This window comes from Poromitra crassiceps, assembly GCF_964638095.1.
Source record: "Poromitra crassiceps genome assembly, chromosome: 29".
Lineage (NCBI taxonomy): Eukaryota > Metazoa > Chordata > Actinopteri > Beryciformes > Melamphaidae > Poromitra > Poromitra crassiceps.
Genome location: NC_139641.1, coordinates 16,157,690 through 16,182,111, shown reverse-complemented (window position 1 = coordinate 16,182,111; position 24,422 = coordinate 16,157,690). Strand labels below are relative to the sequence as shown.

The following is a 24,422-nucleotide window of genomic DNA, read 5'->3' as shown; positions in this document are numbered from 1 at the left end:
AGCAGGAATCTGCACAATCCTCGTGCAGCGACCTCCTGTTTGCACGTGTCTGAATGAAATGAATGGGACTTGAGTGCACAAAGAACACAGCATGTGAACTGGTCCAGACCTGAGCTCTACCGGTGTGTCTGGGCTATTTTCAGAACGTGCCCTGCGGGCGACTCATTGGCTCCCTGCAGGCGACCTGGCGGCGCTCACGGGCACGACGGCCACCGTGTTGGCTATCTCTGAATTAGAGAGTGTATTGGACTGTGTAAGGTGTCATGGCAGCCGCTTGGCAGCTCTCTCTCTCTGTCTCGTACTCTCCGTCTGTGTGTGGTTTGCTGTGTAGGATCGGATCTGCGTTCTGCACGTGGGGAGGGATTTCTCCAATTAAGCAGCTTAACTTATTCCACGCTGTGCCTGCAGCCTTCGTCAGATCATAGATTTGAGTGTGTTTCCTAGCTTGTTAGTTGACTAAATTTTTAATGTCTAAATCCACGTTTGATTCTAATTCTTGTTCTAGCCCCGACTGTGTTGCTTCCTGCTCATCTGTTCTAATCAGTGTTGGGGGTAACTCATTACAAAAGTAACATATTACATGTAATAGATTACTTTTAGCAGTAACTCAGTAATATAACTTATTACTTATAGGATTTCAGTAATATTATACCAGTTACTTTGTCAAGTAACTCAAGTTACAAATTGAGTTACTTTTTTTTTAATCAAAGCACATATTTAAATAATTTCCTAATCAAACTGTGTTTTTATGCAAATAACCACTATAGATGACAATAACAAAGGAAAAGGATAACATTTTGAATTTTGGATTGTTTAAACTGACTTAAAGGTGGTTTAAATAATTTTTCAGGATGGTTCCGGGGCGCCGATGTCATTCTGCTATTGCTGTTATTTTGGTGAAAGTAATGCAAAAGTAGTGTAATAAGTATTGAGTTACTCTACACAGACAGTAATATTGTAAAGTTTCAAATGAAAGTAATATGTAGTATATTATATTTTGAAAGTAACTTGCCCAACACTGGTTCTAATCCCCGTCTCCTTGTCACAGACTGCATCCAGCCCGCTCCCTCACCTGTGCTCCCTCACCTGTGCTCCCTCACCTGTGCTCCCTCACCTGTGCTTCCTCACCTGTGCTTCCTCACCTGGAACCGCAGCCTAAAAAAAACAGTGCTGCCCCCTCTGGCTCTGCTGCCACTCTGCCCCGGCCCCGGCCCGCTACCGCCCGCTCGATCCAACTTCCCCCTCACCCTGAAACTGTCTGCCTAACACACTGCTTGAAATCTCATCTCCAGTCTGAGTGTGTGTTTTTGGGTTCATGAAAAGAGGTAAAAGCATCCAGAGCAGAATTTGGCCTGTGCCGAGCTAAAAGTGAACATGGAAACTGGAAAAAGAAAGAAAAGCTCGCACACTGCAGGTGCTCCAAGTCATTTATTGCAGCACCGGTGGTAACGTTTTGGGCAGCACCCCTGGTATTCTGTGACAGAATTTCATGATTTGAGGTTCAGGTTTGAGTTGTGTATTTCAGTGCACGGTTGTTCTATTTCAAAGAAATAAACTGTGATTTCCGAATGCAGGTCCTGGAACAATGGTGCCAGGACAACCACCTCTCTCTGAACGTCTCCAAGACAAAGGAGGTCATTGTAGACTACAGGAGGGGGGAAGGGGGGGCGCACACACCCCAATCACCATCAACGGCACAGTGGTGGAAAGGGTGGACAGCTTCAAGTACCTGGGAGTCAACATCCAGCAGGACCTGACATGGGCCGGCCACACCGCCACGGTTGTCAAAAAGGCCCAACAGCGACTACACAGACTCAGGCGCCTAAAGAAATTTGGGCTAAGGCCAGAAATCCTTAGGGACTTCTACAGAGGCACCATTGAAAGCCTGCTCACTGGCTGCTTCACCACCTGGTACGGGAACTGTACGACCATGGACCGCAGGGCGCTAAGAAGAGTGAGACGCGCGGCCCAGCACGTAACAGGATGGGAGCTGCCAAAACTGCAGGAACTGTACAACCAGCGGTGCCTCAGGAGGTCCCTGAAGATCATCAAGGACACAAACCACCCCCACAACAGCCTGTTCTCCCTGTTACGCTCAGGGAGGAGATACAGGGTCCCAAAAGCACGCACAAATCGCTTGAGGGACAGTTTCTTCCCGCAGGCCACGAGACTCCTTAACATACACAAATAAACTCCCAACAATCATGTAGTAACTGTACTGCAGCTGCTACCATTACGTATGTTTAATTAGGTCTATGCTATTTGCACCTGTGCAAACAGAATGTTTAATTATGTTTAAAGTATGTATATGCTATTTGCACCTATGTGCAGTGAATATGTCACTGTTTCTGGCTTGTTTTTATTGCTTTACTGTTATTGCTTGTTGTTTCTCTTGTTTTCCTGCACCTATAGACGGTTTTCACCAGAGCACAACCCCACAGCACTTCCTTTTTCTCAGCATTCGGCAAACTGCAGAAATATTCACTCGACATCGTTACTTTTGTTTTCGCCGCTCAGCTGTATAGACGGTTTTCACGGAATGGTCAATCCTGCACTTGAATGTTTTTTTTTCTTTTATGTCCATAGCAAACACTGCAACAGGAAGTGAGCGGGGGTTCAACTTAGAATGTTTTTGTTGTCAAGTTAAAACCGTCTATATGCCCTGTTATTTTGCACTATGTTGTAAACGGAGTCTACAGCACAAGAATTTCACACGTGATACTTGTACTACGGAGTGACAATAAAAATCTTGAATCTTGAATCTTGACTGACCTGGAACTCTTCTCGGAGCTGGGAGGAGTTACTCTGGGAGTCCACTCGCAGCATCTCTTTGTACGTGAGGGCGAACTCGTTCACCAAGATGGCCGTCTCGCCACACAGACACGCCTCCAAAATGGCGTCGTGGATGAAGATGTACTGCTCCTGAATGGAGGAGGAGACGGAAACAAAACTGAGACAGCGAAAATAATGTGTGTGTGTGGGTCAAATGGGGTCGCCTGAAATTTCAGATAAATAAATTAAAAAAGAAAAAGAAAGTTACAATTCTGAATTTAATGTCAGAATTCTGTGAAAAAGTCCGAAGACTTCTGCGATTAAAGTCAGAATTCTGACTGAAGACTTTAATGTCAGAATTTTGAGAAAAGGTCAGAATGCTCAGATTAAAGTTATAATCTCGAAGATTTTCTTGCGTCCTCTTTGGCGATGAGTGGTAATTACACCCAGTTCATAAATGGTTCATCGCAATACTGAAAATGCAAAGGCTTCCGTCAATGGGCCGTAGGCTCAATCACTGTTGTGTTAACTCAATAGGTGATAGAAAGTGACTTAAGACATTTATCAACATGAAAAGCTCTGAGATTATCACTTGAAAATCTTATAAAAGTAGCATTCTGATTTTAATCTCAGAATTCTGACTGAAAAAAGTCAGTATACATGTCATAAAAGTCAGCATACATACTGATGATGTTACTGATGATATTATACCGATGTTGTATCGAAATGTGAACGTCTGGGGTCGCTAGCTTTTTGTGACGTCAAAGTGGGGTCACAAACCAAAAAAGGTTGGGGATCCCTGATGAGAGGGTGTTGGGGTTAACAGTTTACAGTGTGTAAATCTGTGTTTTTATTTTACTGTACAACCCAGAACATGGTGCTAATGGCGTTAGCATTGTCCATCCACATACTGTTTAACGTTAGCATTTGAGCTAACGCTATTGTAACAAACTATATCCAGGATGCACATTGAGCATGCAACATTACCAATCTGATTAATATGACATTTGGCTGATGTACCCCATCAAATTGCTGTATCAGGCTGTTTTAAAGCTAGAGCAAAGTTTCTGGTATCATCTGAATGGAAGAAAAATACATTTTGAATATGAAAAATATAACTGTTGGTATCATAAACTTTGATTACCAGTCCTTTTCATCAAATTAGTAGCTATAATTGGGAGTGATGGTGTTACAGTAGGCTACTGGTGGAAGTGCACGGTCACAATCTGGCCCTCTGGTAGCGAGTAATGTAGTATGGCTCCTCTCTATCATCAAAGTTGATGGACAAACAACTAAATAGACAGCGACAGAGGAGGGCAGAGGTATGCTAAGAACACATGTACATATCAGTAAGTAAACACGGAAGGTGAACAATCTTCCTAACCTGCCTTGTTGTGAATTAAAAATGCGCTATAATGTTCATATAGTGAATCAAAGCTCTTGGAGAATGAACAAAATAATTCGAAATAAACAAACACTTGCGGTGTGCATTTCATTAGAGCAGCCCCGCAAATAACTACAAATGTAATAAACAGCTAAGTCAATATTGGATTTACATAATATAAGGAATGAATAATATGCAAATAATCTCCACATCTAAAGAAGGGCAGGTGCCTACGCAGCACATTGAGATACAATGTGAGTCTTATCTTCTCAAACTATTGCATTGACCTTTACAGATGTCCCAGAGGAGGAGTCTGAGAAGATATCCTCCTCGCTCTCTGAATTCCCAAACAAAATGAGGGAAAAACTCATGTTTGAAGGCCCAATTGTTCAGAACTTTTCCAGTGGAATGAGTTATGACTGGTGCTATTTTTCCTCTATAGCCTCCTGAGTATGAGGAGGAACAATTTGGCTGCTAATTTGATTCGAATAGTTTTACCATCGTGTGACATGCTGCTGTGCTATATCTAATGTTGAATAGGCCTGAAAGATCCTCAAAGTGTGTGTTATGTAGATCGAGTGTATAGACCACACATGGGCAAAATACGGCCGGCCGGCGCCCCCTGTGTGGCCCGCGATGGAATTGCAAAATTTTTTTTTTTTTTTTTTTTTACAATGCACCTGAACGCAACACGCAAGATACCCGCTGAATAAGTTTCCAAATGTTCATGTCATTCTGGCCAATACTCCACTTCTGTTATAACATTTCAGTCTGGAATATGGAATATCTTTCAATAATCTTTATGACTAAAAGGCTAAAAGTAATCTCATGTGTAAGAAATAACTGTTCTACATTGAAGTAGAAATTTAAATAATTAGCTTGTTGGTTTTGGATTTATTTAGCTTCAAGAGTGCATTTTTGTTCTTGTGTGACCCTCAACACAGGCTTTGAGAATCCCGGGCCACTTACTGATACTTATGCTTAAATTAACCCACTCATATTCTGGTTTATTTCAAGAAAAACATTTTGGCTAGTGGAAATTCTAATTGGCTGGTAACTTCTAGCAGCCATATTGGCAGCTGGTCAAAAAAGTTAATTTCAAGCCCTGCAGGGAGAGCAGGTGGTGACATAGGAGTGAGTGAGAAAAGGATCAAATATTGGTGGTTAAGACTGAATAATGACATCACAACTGTTAATAAAAAATGAGTTATTCCTCTAAACCTGGCTTCAAATGCCCCAAATTCTTCACGCTGGCGCCGTTCGGCCCTCAGCAAAATCAGGTAACAAGGATTTTTTTTGTGTGGCCCTCTCTATCATCAAAGTTGCCCACCATGGGTTACGGCATGATGACAATATTTGTTCGGCCCCTGGCAACAATCTGTGTTTCTCATGTGGCCCCCCATGAAAAATAGTTGCCCACCCCTGGTATAGACCCTTCTCACGGGGGCCATTTTGTGTCGAAAAGGCAGGGTAAACACGGGTGCAAGCAAAACACTAATTTCAAGATGTTTCAAGCTTCCATCATTGGAATTTGGAACCCCTCATTAGGTGTTTTGCTTGCACCTGTGTTGTTTACCCTGCCTTTTCGACACAAAATGGCCCCCGTGAAAAGGGTCTATTCCTGTGTGAGCTGGTTGACCCAGCTTCCCTGACCTCTGACCTCTGTCTGGATCATGTTGATGCGTCTGGAGCAGAGGGTCTTCACACAGTTGTAGATGTCCACCACGCCTTCACACTCGGCCATGTCCAACATGACGTCCAGCACGATGTAGCAGCCGGTGCGGCCCGCCCCCACACTGCCACACACAACACAGCTTTCATCAGCGAGGGAACCCTTTTCACGGTGGCCATTTTGTGTCAAAAAGGCAGGGTAAACACAGGCGCAAGCAACACACTAATGAGGGGTTTCCAAATTCCAATCGTGGAAGTTGGAAACCCTCATTAGTGCTTTGCTTGCACCTGTTTTACCCTGCCTTTTTGACACAAAATGGCCCCCCGTGAAAAGGGTCTATTCAAGTTTGCGTCTTGACGCAGTACAGGTTAGTCCAAATAGCGTCCAAAATTTGGAGAAGTTATTTCAGAATCAGAATCAGAATCAGAAAGACTTTAATGATCCCCGGGGGGAAAAAGTTGCAGCTGCTCGCACTCAGGCATGAAATATCCACATAACACAACATAGCATAACACAGTATCACACAGTATCTCCCTAAACGTAAAAAACAGTCAATAAAATAAAATAAAATAAAATAAAATAAAATAAAATCTGCTCAGGAATACTACAAGTAATTAGCGCCACAAGATTTAAATGAGACTACATGGGTAAATAATTGTAGCTTTGTCAATAAATAAATACATAAATAAACAAACAAATAAATAAATATTGTGTACTGAAATTGTACCAGAAGGTAAAGGATTACATAGCTGCAGTATGATTTACAAATAAACGACCTGTCAAACGACTGGACACGCCAAATTCTTCTCTGTATTTTACTTTTCCCCATATTTTCGAATAGTTTTGAATATTTTCGAATAGTTGAGACTTGTTCCGGCCCCCTCACCTGCAGTGGACGACCACAGGTCCGGCGTCAGGAGGCGTCGATGCTTTGACTCTGCGTATGAAGGCCAGCAGCCCCGTGGCGTGGAAGGGCACGCCGTGCTCCGGCCAGGACGTGAAGTGGAACTGACGCACCTCGTGCTTGGCTGAGTAGCCTCTCTGTCAAACAAACCCAAGACGAGACCATTAGAGACACTGCATGAAATAGGCCACGCCCATCACGTTTTGGAGGCGTGGTTTCTGAATGACGACGCGCTCCGCAGGGTCTCTATAGGCTGCGTTAATGTGCCGCGCGACCGATCGATGGCAGCCTACAGCGTCTTAATCCCTTCACTCACTGCGCTCCCCGTCCACTCAGAGATACCCCCCCCCCTCGGTGATAGGAGGTGTGATAGATGTTAGGGTTCAGTGTCAGGACATCAAAGGACATTATGTATGTGGGGCGTTAGGTCTCGAAGGACAGTAAGCCCTCTGGGCATCACATGTGTAACAGACACAAAGGAATGACTTGTGGCTCTCTGAGCTGGAGGATGGCTGGGAGCTTTCTCCTCTCCTCTCCTCTCCTCTCCTCTCCTCTCCTCTCCTCTCCTCTCCTCTCCTCTCCTCCCCTCTCCTCCTCTCCTCTCCTCTCTCCTCTCTTCTCCTCTCCTCTCCTCTCCTCTCCCCTCTCCTCTCCTCTCTCCTCCTCTCCCCTCCCCTCATCTCCTCTCCCCTCCCCTCCCCTCCCCTCTCCTCTCCTCTCCTCTCCTCTCCTCTCCTCTCCTCTCCTCTCCTCTCCTCTCCCCTCCCCTCATCTCCTCTCCTCTCCTCTCCTCTCCCCTCTCCTCCCCTCTCCTCTCCTCTCCTCTCCTCTCCTCTCCTCTCCTCTCCTCTCCCCTCTCCTCTCCTCTCCTCTCCTCTCCTCTCCCCTCCCCTCATCTCCTCTCCCCTCTCCTCTCCTCTCCTCTCCTCTCCTCTCCCCTCCCCTCATCTCCTCTCCTCTCCCCTCTCCTCTCCTCTCCCCTCATCTCCTCTCCTCTCCCCTCTCCTCTCCTCTCCTCTCCTCTCCTCTCCCCTCCCCTCATCTCCTCTCCTCTCCCCTCTCCTCTCCTCTCCCCTCATCTCCTCTCCTCTCCCCTCTCCTCTCCCCTCATCTCATCTCCTCTCCTCTCCTCTCCTCTCTCCTCCTCTCTCCTCCTCTCCTCTCCTCTCCTCAGAGACTGCTGCGGAAACACAGCATTTTCCCTCCTCTGAACAGCCGCGACAAAGTAAACCGACGCCGAGCGAAGATTTGTAGAAGACGGTAATCCCCCCAAAAAAACGAAGGAGGGAGAAGGAGCTGTGAAAACAAGCTGTCACCGGCTCCCAAATTCTTTGGCGATTTGAATAAGCAGCGTTGTGTTTGTGCCCGTGGAGAGTGGCTGTGACAGTGAGAAGATAATGGCATGTTTGTGCCACTGTCACTTCAGCGTAAGCTCAGAGCCGTTCCCATGAGAAACCCCCTGGAGAGAGAGTGACGGGAGGAGGCCACCAGGAGCAAAACACTGTCATAGCTATGTTGAAGTGAGCGCTTAGATAGCTACGGGTCTTCATTCCTCTGAATGCAAGCGTATTCTACTACATGTACATGTGGTCTCCATGCCCATAGAGACACTGCGGAGTGCGTCATCATTCAGAAGCCACGCCCAAGACGGGGAAAACCAGAACCCCCCCTCCAATCCTGGCCCCTCCAATCCTGGAGGGGGGGTTGTCGCGTGCATGGTTGCTTCTCATATATACAGAAGATCAACACTCGAACTTACTTCCTTGACAGCTAGATCCACATTTTTCTTCTCGCCAATTCTCAATGGCTTCCTTGTTTTGCTCAGGAGTACAAAAAAACTTTAACTGGCGATTTTTTTACATTTGTTGTCTGCACAGCCCCACCACACAACAGCTTTTAGCTATGTTTCATTCAAGGAAAATGACGCTGGTGTTTGGAAATGAACTGAGCTTTTCCCCCGTGATGGGCGTGGCCTATTTCATGCAGTGTCTCTATGATTGTGTGTTGCACACAAAGATCATATATTATATGGAAGTTGAACACTCCAACTTACTTCCTGACAGCTAGATGCACATTTTTCTTCTCACCAATTCTCAATGGCTTCCTTGTTTTGCTCAGGAGTAATTTATTTTTTATTTTTTAAACTTTAATTGGTGATTTTTTACATTTGTTGTCTGCATGGATGGAGCGCTTATTCTTATTCTACCGGGTAACCGAAAAATAGGGCTAATTTCCATCGATCCACAGAAGAGAAGCAGAAGCAAAAGGAGATGCAGTAAGTAGACGGACATTGCAAACTGGGAATATGATGACAGATTCCCCTAACTGTGTTTTGGGAATCATAGGGAGTTAAGCAGTGTCTCTATAGGGAGTTAAGCAGTGTCTACGTACTCTCTCCAAGGCAAAGGTGCGAACTGTGTATTCAGCCAGAGTCTCTGTCTTCAGCAGAGTGATCTTGATGTCTCCGTACATCTCGCTGTCGTCTGGCCAGTATTTACAGCATTTCACCTGGGAAGAAAACATAAAACAATCAAACATATTTCAACCATGTGTTGAAATAGAAGATGCTGCTTAAGAAATGTTCTCCTTGTCATCCTCAGTGAGTCTCTGTCTCCTCAATGATTTGCTTCTCGCTTTGGCCAATTAGGGATTTTCTTGAGCTTAAAAATCTTTTCCATCAGACCAGAAAATTGAACGTCAAATTGAGAGGGGACAGGGAATAATATGATATAGACATTTAACAAGTGTGTGTTCACATTGATATAGAGGAAATCTGAACCTGTTGTTCAAACTCGAAATTAAGTAATTCCAATGACGATGTTTTTTTTTTTACATAATTGAATTGCTGGTTTAACACAGATATGACTGTATGAAATGCTGGGGGAACAACCAGTTCTATTTCATCTCAAATGGAAGAGACAATGATAGAACGCAGAGTGAACAGGACTGCGGCAATATTTTACACCAACCTCAGGCACAGCGGGGGTGATTTATTTTGTGTGTGTGTGTGTGTGTGGTGTGTGTGTGTGTGTGTCTGTGTGTGTGTGTGTGGTGTGAAGGTGTTATTTGAATTCGGCCCCACAGCCTAGTCCTCATTTGTTGATTGTTCCAGGAACTATTACTATTATACAGAGCGCTAGAAAAATGGTGTCATTTCAACAATCCACTGAGGTAATATGTTTCTCTAGCCTAGAACGTAAAGTATGGGACACTCAAAACACTAGTTATTTATGCCAGTTGGAAAATAACATAACTACAGTATAGCCATTATAGCTGTGTGGTCACAGTGTTTTAGGATGGTGATCCTTTACTTGAAATGCTGCTCATAAGACATTTTAATGCTTCAGAACTACATTGTTAACAAAATGTTTGAAAGTCTAGCTCTTATGCAGTATATACTAGCAATTTCATAATGCAGTCGTAACTTAAGGATAAGGCACAAAGCAGCTATGAGCAGTTCTATGATGAAATAATGAAATAGTCTATATAGACCTCTCTTTCCACAGTCTATGATATATAGACTTATAACGTGTATATAACTAGTATTTCATCTATCTATCTATCTATCTTCTATCTATAAAAGGGAGCAAATGTCTCTCTGCGATTTCTGTCCCGGAAATTATGTCACCCAACTGGAAGTGATGTCATCAGTGATGTCACTCGAGCAATTGTGATGTCACTGATTATTCGTGCATTCCTTTATAACTGGGAACTGGTAATCTTACCGGTTCAAAGTTCATGAGCTGGGACGTGACGTCACTAGAGCTGGTATTTCCCATTCCAAACTCGTAGGATGTGGGCAGTTTGTTTTAATTTTTGTCCTACTGATGATGCCACAATGGTCTATGACATCATCAGTGATGTCATCAGTCACATCATTATTGACCAAAATCATCTTATGACATGACTGATGATGTCATAGGCATTGTGACATAATCAGTGATGTCACTTGAGCAATTGTGGTAGACTCGGGCATCACCGATGATGTCATAGACATTGTGACATCATTGTGATGTCATCAGTGAGTGATGTCATCAGTGATGCAAAGTTGAGCAATTGTGCAGTGCGCATGCCAATAGGGCAGGCGAGGCCACATGCGAGCGCAGGGCCAGCTCGGCGAATCTGATGTGGACTATGTCTCATGAGATGGGGGTCCATGGCTCTAATGTGGACTATGTCTCATCAGATGGGGTTCTAATGTGGACTATGTGGGTCCTTGATATGAAAACAAGTTGAGAGACACTGACCTAATGTATAATGTAATGATATAATATATATAATGTATAATGCACAGGAAGACAACAGTGTCACAGAAAAATATGATTTGTGGGTTTCACGAGGTCCTCCGAGATCCATTCTCACCAAACATTATAACAGCGTTTGCTATACTGTGTAAGATGCTCCCTCATATTTCATTATATGGGAGGTTTATGAACAGCGAGAAGTTATGAATAGAACGGCGCTAGGTGGTGGAGGCGTGAAGAAGCCGTCACTTTTACTCACCCTGCCGACCTCCACCAGCTTAGTGATCATCACAATACTGAAGCAGTTCTCCTGCCACACCATCCTCCAGAAGTCATACAGAGTCTCGTGCTTGGGTCCTAGAAGGAGAGGAGGAACAGAGGAACCAGGCGAAGAACAGAGACGGCAGCATCAATAAGGGACTTCTTGTTGTTCTGATCCAGCGTATTATTGTGACCTAAGTCTCCTATCCTCACATGACAGCATCAGGTACTGATCTCTCAAGATTGCTCCTTCAATAAAGTTCTCTGGAATTTGCAGGCAGAAGAAAGAGGGGCGAGACGGGTGACAACAACAGCGGGTAGCTGAGGATGAAAGCCCAGAGGAGCGTCAGTCACTCTGAGTTTCATCTGAAGGAGGAGACGTTTAGACGTTTACAGCTTTACAACAGGGATCACGTCGCAAAGCAATACTCAGAAAGGCAAAAACACCTTCTTCACTTCCCACAAGCTCAGTGTCTCACGTTCTTGCCGGCGGGGGGGGAGCAGGAGTAGGTGTTGGGGAAAGATAAGCAGATGAACACACCTTGGATTGGAGCTTCCTGCATGGGGACTGAGGCCCCTTAGCCCTTGTTCACACATGACGCTGAACGTGAGCAGAACTGAAGCTTGAAGCAGACACAAGCTGAACGTACGCCTAAAGCCCAATTTATGCTTCGTCTGACGACACTTTTGAAACGGTCGCCGACAGAAATGAGGACTTGAGTCGACACTTTCAAGTGTCGGCGAGCAGTGTCTGCTACCTGGTGAAATGTCTAGTGTCGCTGACTACGTCATAGTATCGTGCAAGTGTGATTGGCTATATAGACGGCACACACTTGACTTCCTTGTTTTAGTTTTCGCTGAAATGAAATGAATGAACGAACGTGTCCCCGCTATTTTTATCAGCATGTCCTTGATGTATGACTTCGTGAAAATCACAAAGAACACCGTGACCAACTTCCCAGAGAGAGAGGAGGTGAGTTGTGTGGTTGTGTGTCGTTATATGCGGCTGCAGTTACATGTTGCCTCCGACGTGGGTTCACTGACAGCATTCCCTCTCTTGGCTGTCTGCACTAGTTCTCTGCCTCCCTCTGTCTATAGCGTCACGTGACCGTTGCGCCGCGGAGAGAAGCATAAATGCAGCAACATGAGCGACACTTTCTTTTTCGTCTGCGACCATGTGCTGAGCAACACTTTCTAATAAGTATAAATGAAGCTTTACCGTTCACACAAGAGGCCTTCTCTTTTCCTCTCAGCAGCGCCTACTCTCGCGCCTTGAACCCGCACCACAACTCCCATTGACTTTGTACCTGGCTTCACGCGTCACGCTTGGAAAAGAGGCGTGAAAGGCCTCGTCTGTTAACAAGGACGGCTAAATGAAACTTGTGGGTTCAGCGTATAGGTAGAGCTTAGGTTGAGCGCTGCTTTGGCGTCCTGTGTGAACGGGGGCTTAGGGTCACACAGTGCAAACAAACACACATACACACATTACACACACACTGACTGTGGCTGTGTATGTGTATCATACACACATTACACACACACACTGACTGTGGCTGTGTGTGTGTATCATACACACATTACACACACACACACTGACTGTGGCTGTGTGTGTGTATCATACACACATTACACACACACTGACTGTGGCTGTGTATGTGTATCATACACACATTACACACACACTGTGGCTGTGTGTGTGTAATGTGCGCCACAGAGGGTGAACTTAGGGTCCACTTTCCCCCAATTAACATATGGCTCCACATGTCACAGAGAATGAGCGGCTATAATTAATATGCTTAATTATTCATCTCTTCTCATGATTAATTCAGTGGCATCAATCACACAGCCTCCACGGCTTGGTGGTCACCTCTAGATCTGACTCAGAGATGCTTTTGGCACGACGGCACTCCTGCATGAGTAGCTTCATATTATGAGCTGATCATCTTCCATTTAGTATGAGCCAGCAAGAGAAAAGGTATTCAGCATCCAGGACGCACGCACACACATACATCCGTACACACACACACACACACACACATACAGACAGACAAGAAAGCATGCACACACACACACATCCGTACGTACACACACATACAGACAGACAAGAAAGCATGCACACACACATCCGTACGTACACACACACACAGACAGACAGACAAGAAAGCATGCACACACACACACACACACACACACACACACACACAGACAAGAAAGCATGCACACACACACACACACACACACACACACACACAGACAAGAAAGCATGCATGCACACACACACACACACACACACACACACACACACACACACACACACAGACAGACAAGAAAGCATGCACACACACACACACACACACACACACACACACACACACACATACAGACAGACAGACAAGAAAGCATGCACACACACACACACACACACACACACACAGACACACACACAGACAGACAAGAAAGCATGCACACACACACACACACACACACACACACACACACACACACACACACACACATACATACAGACAGACAAGAAAGCATGCACACACACATACAGACAGACAAGAAAGCATGCACACACACACACACACACACACACATACAGACAGACAGACAAGAAAGCATGCACACACACACACACACACACACACACACACACACACACACACACACACACACACACACACACACACACACACACACACATCTGTATGCACACACACACACACACACACACACACACACACATACAGACAGACAGACAAGAAAGCATGCACACACACACACATCTGTATGCACACACACACACACACACACACACACACACACACACACACACACACACACACACACTTACAGACAGACAGACAGACAGACAAGAAAGCACGCACACACACACACACACACACACACACACACACACACACACACACACAGACAGACAGACAGCATGCACACACACATGCAGACTTGTGGGGATGCTCACCCTGAGTGGCGATGAAGTGGTTGGATCGATGGTAGCCCTGCAAAACAGAAGAGGGACAACATGCTGAGTGAAGCCATCTGCCTCAGGCACAGCTGGAAGGGAGAGTGTCTCTCTCTCTCTCCCACCCTTCCCTCCAAGCTCTCCAAGGCATTCTCCTCTCCTACTGACCCACTCTCTACAACTACTGCTCTCTTGTATAGGCTAATGTTAGCTGACCCACTCTCCACAACTACTGCTCTCTTGTATAGGCTAATGTTAGCTGACCTACTCTCTACAACTACTGCTCTCTTGTATAGGCTAATGTTAGCTGACCTACTCTCTACAACTACTGCTCTCTTGTATAGGCTAATGTTAGCTGACCCACTCTCCACAACTACTGCTCTCTTGTATAGGCTAATGTTAGCTGACCCACTCTCCACAACTACTGCTCTCTTGTATAGGCTAATGTTAGCTGACCCACTCTCCACAACTACTGCTCTCTTGTATAGGCTAATGTTAGCTGACCCACTCTCCACAACTACTGCTCTCTTGTATAGTGTTAGCTGACCCACTCTCTACAACTACTGCTCTCTGTGTATCATGTTAGCTGACCTACTGCACCACGTGTTTCCTCTCAGACGTCTCAGTTTGGAAACTCTGCTGTTCAGGCAAAACATGGTGGACATCTAGAAGAACAGCTACCAGATCCCAGAAGAAGTGATTCCTACAGTACAAGTATGGATTTCTTCCCTCAACAGTATAACTCAGCCTAGTTGACATATACCGTATATGCCCATATATATATATATATATATATATATATATATATATATATACGGTATATATATATATATGAAGAGTTCATTTGCAAAAACAGGTATCTCCGTTTGGATTTTTTATCCTTTTATTTTATATATTGATTGATTTATTTTTGGAACATTTTTACTATCAATCACAACTAAAACATATTCATCTGGTAACTTTCACATAAATCACCTCAAAAATGTTTTGTATGTGCAGTCCAGGGAGTATCAAACAGGTGTTTATTCATTTTAAGAATGGCGTTTACCTGTTTTTGCAAATTAACTCTTCATATATATATACTGTATATATATATATATATATAAAATATATATATATATATATATATATATATATATATATATATATATATATATATATATATATATATATATATATATATATGCCCAAATCCCCCTGACAGCATCACACAAACATGATAGAAGTGCTAGAGGCACCGACTTCAATTTGAGGCGTCCAATTTATTCATCAAACTGGCTGCTGGCTTATCAGAGTGCTTCAGTGTCCAAAAAATAAAGAAAAAAATAAAGAATCTCATTAAAGACATAATACGTACTATAAGTGAGATGCATTTTTACCAGTTACAGATGAATTAACACGATCAGAAAAGCCCATTTCCTTTTCACAAAACTCTTTTGTCACACAGGTGTCTTCAGAGCGATGGAACTAGAAGAACCTCTTACACAGGTTTGACATAAAGACGGGATATCACGGCCAAAGTGAACAGTTTCCACGCTACATTACGCATAGTGAGGTCTTCTGAAATCTTGCTATACCAAAGGGTTATGACAGCCTTTGATATAGCAGACATTTTCATTTTGGTGAAATATGGGCTGAATATGGATGAGATGAATGACAGGGCTCCTCTACACCATTGAGGGGAATGAAGAGGACAAAGACCACCTGAGGGACTGGTGAAGCTCGAGCAGTTTAGTAAGGACGACAAGGGAGGTGTTCAAATGAAGTCCTCCTGAAGACAAGTCCTCCTGATCGGACCTTGCAGGAGAAATGTGACGGCTATATGAAAATATCCACGTGGCGTAGCGCTGGGCAATATAATCGATACGGCAATACAGTATATCGCGACATTTTATTTCACGATACTGTATCGATATTTAAAAAAAAGAAATGTGCAGGCCATGCCATGTCAGGCCTCTGCATCTGGTGATTCCCATCCCTAATCGATACTGTATCGATATTTCCCATATCGATGCGTTCAGTAACACTCAACACTCAGTAGTTTTGACTAAATTTGTCCACTAACTTATCAGTATAAAGTGATGTACATATTATTACACTACCTGGGTGGTACACAGTGTGTTGTATCTTTAGCTCTATTATTTAATTTTGAGTAAATTGGCTAGAGTATTGCAATATATCGCAATATGTATTGTATCGCAATGTATCGTGCAACAATCTTATCGCGACCCATGTATCGTGATACGTATCGTATCGTGAGGTCCTTGCCAATACCCAGCCCTGTCGTGGAGCTGTTAACTATCTGCTCAATACAGCATAGTATCACAATATTTAGTGTGGCCAATATATCGTATCACACGAATGAAATAAATAAATAAAATAAAATAATATATTTTATTATATAAATTGTCAGGTGCATGCAACATTTATGGCAGGTTTTTATGACAGTGTTGGTCAGTCTGTCTGCGCTGAAAATCCCATTTTACTGCAATAAAAATGAGAGTAAGATGAACAGACTGGAAACTTTATCTCATTAGATAAAACAAATGTTGACATTTTCTTTCCCCTTTGGGGACATATTTTGCAGTAATCGCAATATTGTATTGTGACTTAAAGTCGAGCTGAACCCAAAAATGACTTTTCTTTTCTTTTAGTTCAAATACCTGGGTATGCAGTGCACCTATTTAATAATGTATGCAAAAAAAATCACAACAATCTAATTTCTTTAGTTTTTCACACTTTTTCACATCAAAAGTTCATTTTTCAAGATTTCATTGATAACAGTAATGTACAGTTTGCTGACGTCATCTAGTACTATCAAAGTTCTACCCCATTTCAACCAATCATATCACGACATGCAGCTGTCAATCAAATCTTCATTTCAGGATCATTTTCTCTTCCAAATGAAGTAGAAAATGGCGCCTAGTGCCTGTCATCTGGCAGAATTCCTATCCCATAAACTAACTACTAACTTGGCCAATTGTTAGAAACATGAACAAAAAACAAAAACTATAATCTCTAAGAATGCAAAGAAATGTAACTGGCTCATTAAAACGCGCATTCCAGGAATATCGTATTTACAGAAATAGCGCAAAAGGCGCCTGCTTGAGAGCGTGGTAGTCAGGGGTCTGCCTTCGGAGATTCCAGGCGGGCGGGCAGCACCCATGCATCGGATTGTCCGCTCGCTCCGCACGAAGCAGCCGGCTGCCTGGTACTCCGCGGATCCCACTCGCGTAGCACGACAACACGCTGAATCCCACTCGATTTGGGGGTGGAACACGCCATGATTGACCAATGCCAAAGCCAGTCGACAGAATTGTCAAATCAAATCATCGACACGATACTATGACCCGCCTCTCAACTTGTCATCTCAGACAAATTATGTTTTCAGTCTTGAAACGGACTGCGACGCACGTGACGAACGGGTTCAGTTGGACTTTAAGTATCGTGATGATACTGTCATATCGTACCGTGGAGGACTCCCACCCCTACTATCTGCAGCCCCTGCTATGAACTGAAGAAACTCAGCCCCACCTTGCCCACATGAGCACAGTATGATGAGGCTATCCGTGTCGATAAGGGATTCGATTTCGTTTGTCTGTCTCTTTAATATGTCGAGCCTGTTCCTCGACTCCTCGCTGCTGACGGACCGCTAAACTGACTTGCGTCCGGTCAGATAGAAAGGGACATGTCTGAAATGAAGATGGATGACGATGAGGACTGTGAAGACCTGCTATCCACAATTCCTCTGGCATAAGTACCACAACTCCTCCACTTACACGTGAGAGACGGTCACCATAGCAACTGAGACTCCCTGAGTCTTGGACACTTATGAGCCAAAAAGGCAGCGTGGTCCCTCCATGCAGGAGAGGACACATGTCTCTGTGTCTATTTATTGTGGGCCAAAAGCAGCGTGTCTTTTTCTCACATGTGCCCAAACCTGAGCATTTGTGGATAGAGGATAGCAAAAAGGAGGCAGATGATGCACTGCAGGGATACTCAACTTGCTTTGCCCGGGGGCCACTTTCGTGAAATGATAGAAGGCCAGGGGCCAGTTAATAAACAAACAATATACATTTTTCTGTAGCAGATTGTAGGTTTTTGGGGTGTCAGCCGGAGTTTAGTCTGACAATGTTGTGCACACCGGATAGTTAGTTAGGTTAAGTTAGTTAGGTTAAGTACATACATAAGTGCCTGGGTAGCGAGCAGACGGCGGTATTTGACAATTTAGCAGCTAAATCATAGATTATTTAAGCAATATATCACGAGAGCAAGTGTGTTGTGGTGAATATATCCCGCTGATAAACTGTTATCCCACGAGGCCGCAGGCCTCGTGGTAGTCACGCTGCTCGAGTGCTATATTGCTTTTATAAAACGGTTTCCAAGTATGATAATATAATAATAATAATAATACTATAAGTCCGACTCCGACTGGCATGTCATTCTGATAGAGTCAGTTGAAACACTACTGTAAGGCGGGACCGCAAGAACATGCGGGTGATTTGATTGGATCGTTCTGGAGACTGAAGTTGACATTGGCCAATCCTGGCGCTTGCTGAGTAGCTGAGAGCTTTCTGAAAACCGCGACAGGCAGCTCCAGCGCAGCGTTGCATTCTCAGCGCTTGCTGAGAAGCTGAGTGCTTTCTGCAAACCCCGACACCAACTAACGTTACGGGGTTAAATGCGGGGTTAACAGCCTTTCTTTTGCAAAGAAGACATTAGCCCGCATCTATTCTTGTACAAAACATCATTTTCTGCGAAGTATTAGTAAAGTTATAAGCGAAGATCGATTCACAAGGATCTGACAGCTGTCTCCGCCATTTTTTTTCCTACGTTGTCATTTGAGGTAAGCCTTATTATTACTCTCTTAGTAAGAGAGTTGCCATGGCAACCAATAACCCATGGCCATGGGTTATTGAACTCGGTTACTGGAATTATACAATGGCTGTGAACCAATCAGATTGCTTGATTTGAGAGAGCCGTTTTATAATGAAAGTTAGAACACGGCTCTCTTGAATACTCGATTCTGATTGGTCAATCAACAAGATTCACCGGTCATTATTTTTCGGCAACCGACCGCTGCTCTGCCACACCTGGATTAATCAGTTGATAAGAGCTTTTTGTCTGCAGACACTACTAATTAGGCCAACCAGTTGCAGCTGTGGTGTCTTGTGTGCCAATTACGAATGAAACCGCTTTGTGGTTGAAAACGCTATTAAAAAATCTATTTGAATAATTATTTTTGTCAGATTACTGAAATAATTTAGTTGTAGGCCGTGTTCTAAGCGGGATAATGTATTGTGAGCCGGTGATTACTGGAAATAATGACCTTCAGGTGAATGATTAAGCCCTCCGCTGCGCGTCGGGCTCAATCATTCACCTGTCGGTCATTATTTCGCCAGTAATCACCGGCTCACAATACATTATGCCTTACATATTCCATATTCCAGACTGAAATGCTGTAACAGAAGTGGAGTATTGGTCAGAATGACATGAACATTTGGACACTTATTCAGCGGGTATCTTGCATGTTGCGTTCAGGTGAACTGTAAAAAAAAAAAAAAAAAAAATCTTTGCAATTCCATCGCGGGCCACACAGGAGGCGCCCACGGGCCTCAAGTTGAGTATCACTGATGTACTGTATGTGTTAGAGAAGATGGGAGAGAGGCAGGTGACGTACGTCGTAGAGAAGAGGGGACAGACTGTGATGACGAGCAGAAGAAAGAGCAGTGAAGTACTTACTTCCCTGTTAATCCGAATCTACAGGGTCCAAAGTCGAGGAGGTGGGAAAGGGAGTAGAAACAGAAGAAGACATATAGGCTAGTTAATGAAAGAAGAAGCTTATGGTAAATAGGGAGTTATGGTTACAGGCAGGTGGAGAGAGGAATGTGCGTGTGCCATGTGTGTGTGTGTGTGTGTGTGTGCGTGCGTGCGCGAGTGTGCTTTGTACTCATTACTGTTTTGTGATAATTACTCATTATTTTTTCCAATCTGTTATTAGTTAAAACAGAATAGTGTAACGTTTAGCTCAGTGCTTTTTTTAATTAGAAATTAATGGAAATGTTACAGCTCTCCCCTCAGACAACATATCCTACTGATTATGTAAAATAAACAAATAGATTATTAATAATAATAATAATAACAATAATAATAATAATAATAATAATAATAATAATAATAATAATAATAATAATAATAAATAAATAACATGCTTTATAAATAACATTGGATGACAATGATAAAAACCTGATGACAAAAATCACACGTGGCAGCAGAAGCCATATTACCGGTAATTTGAAGTGGCTTACGCAAAAGTAATCTACTGTAGGTCCTAATAAAGAAAAATATTTTCACATACGGTAACTAGTTAATTTTTAAGGCAAATAAAGTGAAGTCATTGGCCATTTTTAAAAGTAACTTTCCCCAAAACTGCTGTACTAAAATATGAGCATGTATGTGGCTGCTTGTGTGCCCACACGCATCTCAATGTTTTAAGATTTCTTTCTAAGATCCTTTCCCTCTTAACATGCAGTGGAAATTATGTAATGTTAACTAACTGGTTATAATGCAGGAAGCATGTATGCTCTGATGAAGGTATCATAGACCGAAAGCTTAGCAATAAAATGAATTTTTTGCATAGATTGAAGTGTGTGGAATCCTTCCTGTTTCATTTTCAACTAACTGGTGGTTATAGCGATGACACACTGAACGCGTCTAAGGGTCCTTACACATCGGGAGCGTTTTTTTCGTGCGATTAATTCGCACGTCAATAATATTTTCCGAACCTATATCAGTCAACGCAACCTTGCATACCAACGGCGAAGTTTCGCCGAGCGTTGTTGCGGCGTTTATTTTTTCGAACCACGGTCGATTTTTCAGAAATTCGCTTCCGATGTGTACACATCTGTGGCTGTGATTGACAGGTGGGTCAAAACTCGCATCGCAATTTCGTGCCGTATATTCGCATCGCTCTTGATGTGTAAGGACCAGTGTTGGGCAAGTTACTTTCAAAATGTGATATACTACATATTACTAGTTACTTTCATTTGAGAGTAATAAGTTACTTTACAATATTACTTTCTGTGTAGAGTAACTCGTTACTTATTACACTACTTTTGCATTACTTTGACCAAAACAACAGCAGCAGCAGAATGACATCGCCGCCCCGGAACCATCCAGAAAAATAATTTAAACCGCCTTGAAATCAGTGTAAACAGTCCAAAATTCTAAATGTTATTATTTTCCTTTCTTATTGTCATCTATAGTGGTTATTTGCATAAAAACACACAGTTTGATTAGGAAATGATTGTGTCTTTTTTAAATTTGTGCTTTGATTTAATAAAATGTAATTAAATTTGTAACTTGAGTTACTTGACAAAGTAACTGGTATAATATTACTGAAATCCTATAAGCAATAAGTTATATTACTGAGTTACTGCTAAAAGTAATATATTACATGTAATATGTTACTTTTGTAATGAGTTACCCCCAACACTGGTAAGGACCTTAAATGTCCGACATATTGAAAGCACAGGAATCTGCCAAACATATAGACAAAGTGCTGTACGCCTCAACTCAAGCTATACACAGCAAGTCAGACAGACAGCCAAGCAAAAGGCTCAGGCCATTAAGCGACTGACAAAGAGGAAATAGAGCGCTGGCACCTCCTCACCTCTGTTTTGAAAAAGCAAAACATGTTTCAGAGGGACGACAAACTTTCCCATTTAACCTCTTTAACCTTTAATAATCACAGGCTGTCCATAACACAACACGCCCCGCTGTGTTCCAGCGGCAGGATCAGCCTGGTCAGTGAGTAACATCACTGACATGAACACGATAGTGGCCGCTGAGTGGTGTTTTTCCACTAACGATCGGCCCCCCGTGATGTGCCCTACTGATGGAGACCCTCGCCGACAGATCGAGTCACAACAGCACAGCCTGGTTTGAACACCCTCTCATTGTAATCAACTCTGTAAAAGCACACAGACTGATCTCTCCAGAGGAATAGATGGGAGGGGGAAAAAGGCAGTTTAGTGTCAAGCATTTGGATCATGTAACGCAGGGGTGGCCAAACTACTGGCCCGTGGGCCAACTGCAGCCCGCTGCCCGTTTTTAAGTGGCCCGCCATTAATTTAGCAAAAAAATAAAAATAAATAAAAATAATAATATATATATATATATATATATTTTTTTTTTGTTGTTGCTAAAAACGTTTTTCCGTTTCTCTGTTTTAAAGTTTAAAACGGAAAACGGAAACGAAAAAAATTATCCCCCCCATTTCGTTTTTTTTTATTTAAAACCATTGAAAATGGGTTATACTTGAGTACCCTGACCTGGTCTATTTATTTTTAGACATTTTTAATACTGAATGAATGTTTAATACTAATGTTATGTTAAATTATCGGTCTTAACCTGTTGGCACAGGAAAAGAAAATTTGAAAACATACAGAAATACCCATTGTAATAAGTGAGCACACCAATAAACTATGTCATATATTTATTTAGGTAGAAATTACATTTTTGATGGCACAAGGGCTTTCTGGGTCAAAGTTTTTTTGCCGCGAAAACTGCCGCGCCTAATATTGTTTGGCCCCGCGACTCCTTATATTTTTCTGTATGCGGCCCACAAACCAAAAAGGTTTGGCCACCCCTGATGTAATGTGTCCTAAAGGAAGAATCCACTCAAAATCAAGCGAAGACTTACACTGCTCATCATTTTCTTTGTTGAAATAGCAGTCGTTTATCCAAATAAACATATTACAAAAATTTCCACAGAGACTGGTGGCTTTCTCACTGAACATCTTATCAACCTCAGGCAGGAGAGGGGAATACATAGCATGACCTTGCCCCGACCTCCCGTAGAGCCCCGTGTTTACTCTGCACACGTCCCAATGAGACTTCTTGCAAAATGAATCTTGGGAGATGAAGAAATTGGAGCAAATTGCCAGATGAGCTCCCTTGATACAACTCAAATGAATAGCAGCACCAAAGCAGAAATCACAGGCGGGAGCTAAAATACAAATCCCTATCAACGGCTAATAGCTCAAATCATATCATTCATTATTTTACTTGATTTCTCTTTTAATGGCTTGAGCGCTATGATCTAAACTCGACAACCTCTCGTACTTAACGACGCAGACGGGTGGGCGTCGGGTCTTAAAAGTGAGGATCACGCAAACGCTGCATCGGTTCTTAATGGGGTTTTTAATATGAATGAGAACACGTATGAATGAGACTGCGTGACACACGTGAAAGCGACATATACATGTATTGTAGTGCATGATCAGTGAGAATGTTACTGTGGAACTGCAGTCTGGAGTTCAGGTGAACTGTGAAAAAGGATCAACTCCATGCAGAGATTGAATAACATCAATCATGTCTATTTAATTCAGGGGGATTTGTGGCATCTTACAGAGAGCTTTCTCTCCTGCACAGGGGCAGTCAATGCATTTAGTCCATTCAGTTTGACTCTAAGTGGGAGCGGAGTTAGCCGAGGTCGGGGGGGATTCGGTGAAGCGGGGGTGTAGCAATTGACAACCATGGCATCTGGCAAAACACCACTAAGGGTGTTTTTGATTGAATGAAGACCCCCACGTACAGTAGAGACACTGCGTAACGCGTCATCCTTCAGAAACCACGCCCAAGACGGGGGAAAACAGAAACCCCCCCTCAAATCCTGGTGTTCTCCTATGTCACGTGCATGGTTGCGTGTTGCACGAAAAGATCGTATATACGGAAGATGAACACTCCGACTTACTTCCTTGACAGCTAGATCCACATTTTTCTTCTCGCCAATTCTCAATGGCTTCCTTGCTTTTGCTCCGGAGTACAAAAAAACTTGAACTGGCGATTTTTTTTACATTTGTTGTCTGCGCAGCCCCACCACACAACAGCTTTTAGCTATGTTTAATTCAAGGAAAATGACGCTGGTGTGTGGAAATGAACGGAGCTTTTCCCCCTTGATGGGCGTGGCCTATTTCATGCAGTGTCTCTATAGGAGTGGGAGGGATGGACCATGCCTTTGCAGAGTGTGATCGATAAGAGATGAGGTGCAGGCCGGGTGTACGTTTCAAATGTCGAGCAGCGGCAGAGAAAGAGAATTGCACTTACGTCGATGTAGTTTGCGTTGATGTAGTCCGAGTTGGGGTCTCCCAGGAGAGGGTGGAGCTTCACTCTGTGGCGATCATCTGACACGGGGC

At 43.3% G+C, this 24,422-nt stretch overlaps 1 protein-coding gene across 2 annotated transcripts in view; it reads right to left on the bottom strand.

Annotated features, from left to right (window-relative positions):
* The window catches only part of ptprub (protein tyrosine phosphatase receptor type Ub), a 372,529-nt gene that overhangs the window by 23,889 nt on the left and 324,218 nt on the right, over window positions 1-24,422 (bottom strand). For both annotated transcript variants that reach the window (XM_083662513.1, XM_083662512.1), the window contains 7 exons: window positions 24,334-24,410; window positions 14,224-14,260; window positions 11,236-11,333; window positions 9,124-9,240; window positions 6,715-6,869; window positions 5,817-5,952; window positions 2,773-2,922 (listed from right to left, as the gene is read on the bottom strand). In XM_083662513.1, coding sequence (XP_083518639.1) covers window positions 2,773-2,922; window positions 5,817-5,952; window positions 6,715-6,869; window positions 9,124-9,240; window positions 11,236-11,333; window positions 14,224-14,260; window positions 24,334-24,410 — 770 coding nt within the window. The remainder of the gene's footprint in view (window positions 1-2,772; window positions 2,923-5,816; window positions 5,953-6,714; window positions 6,870-9,123; window positions 9,241-11,235; window positions 11,334-14,223; window positions 14,261-24,333; window positions 24,411-24,422) is intronic.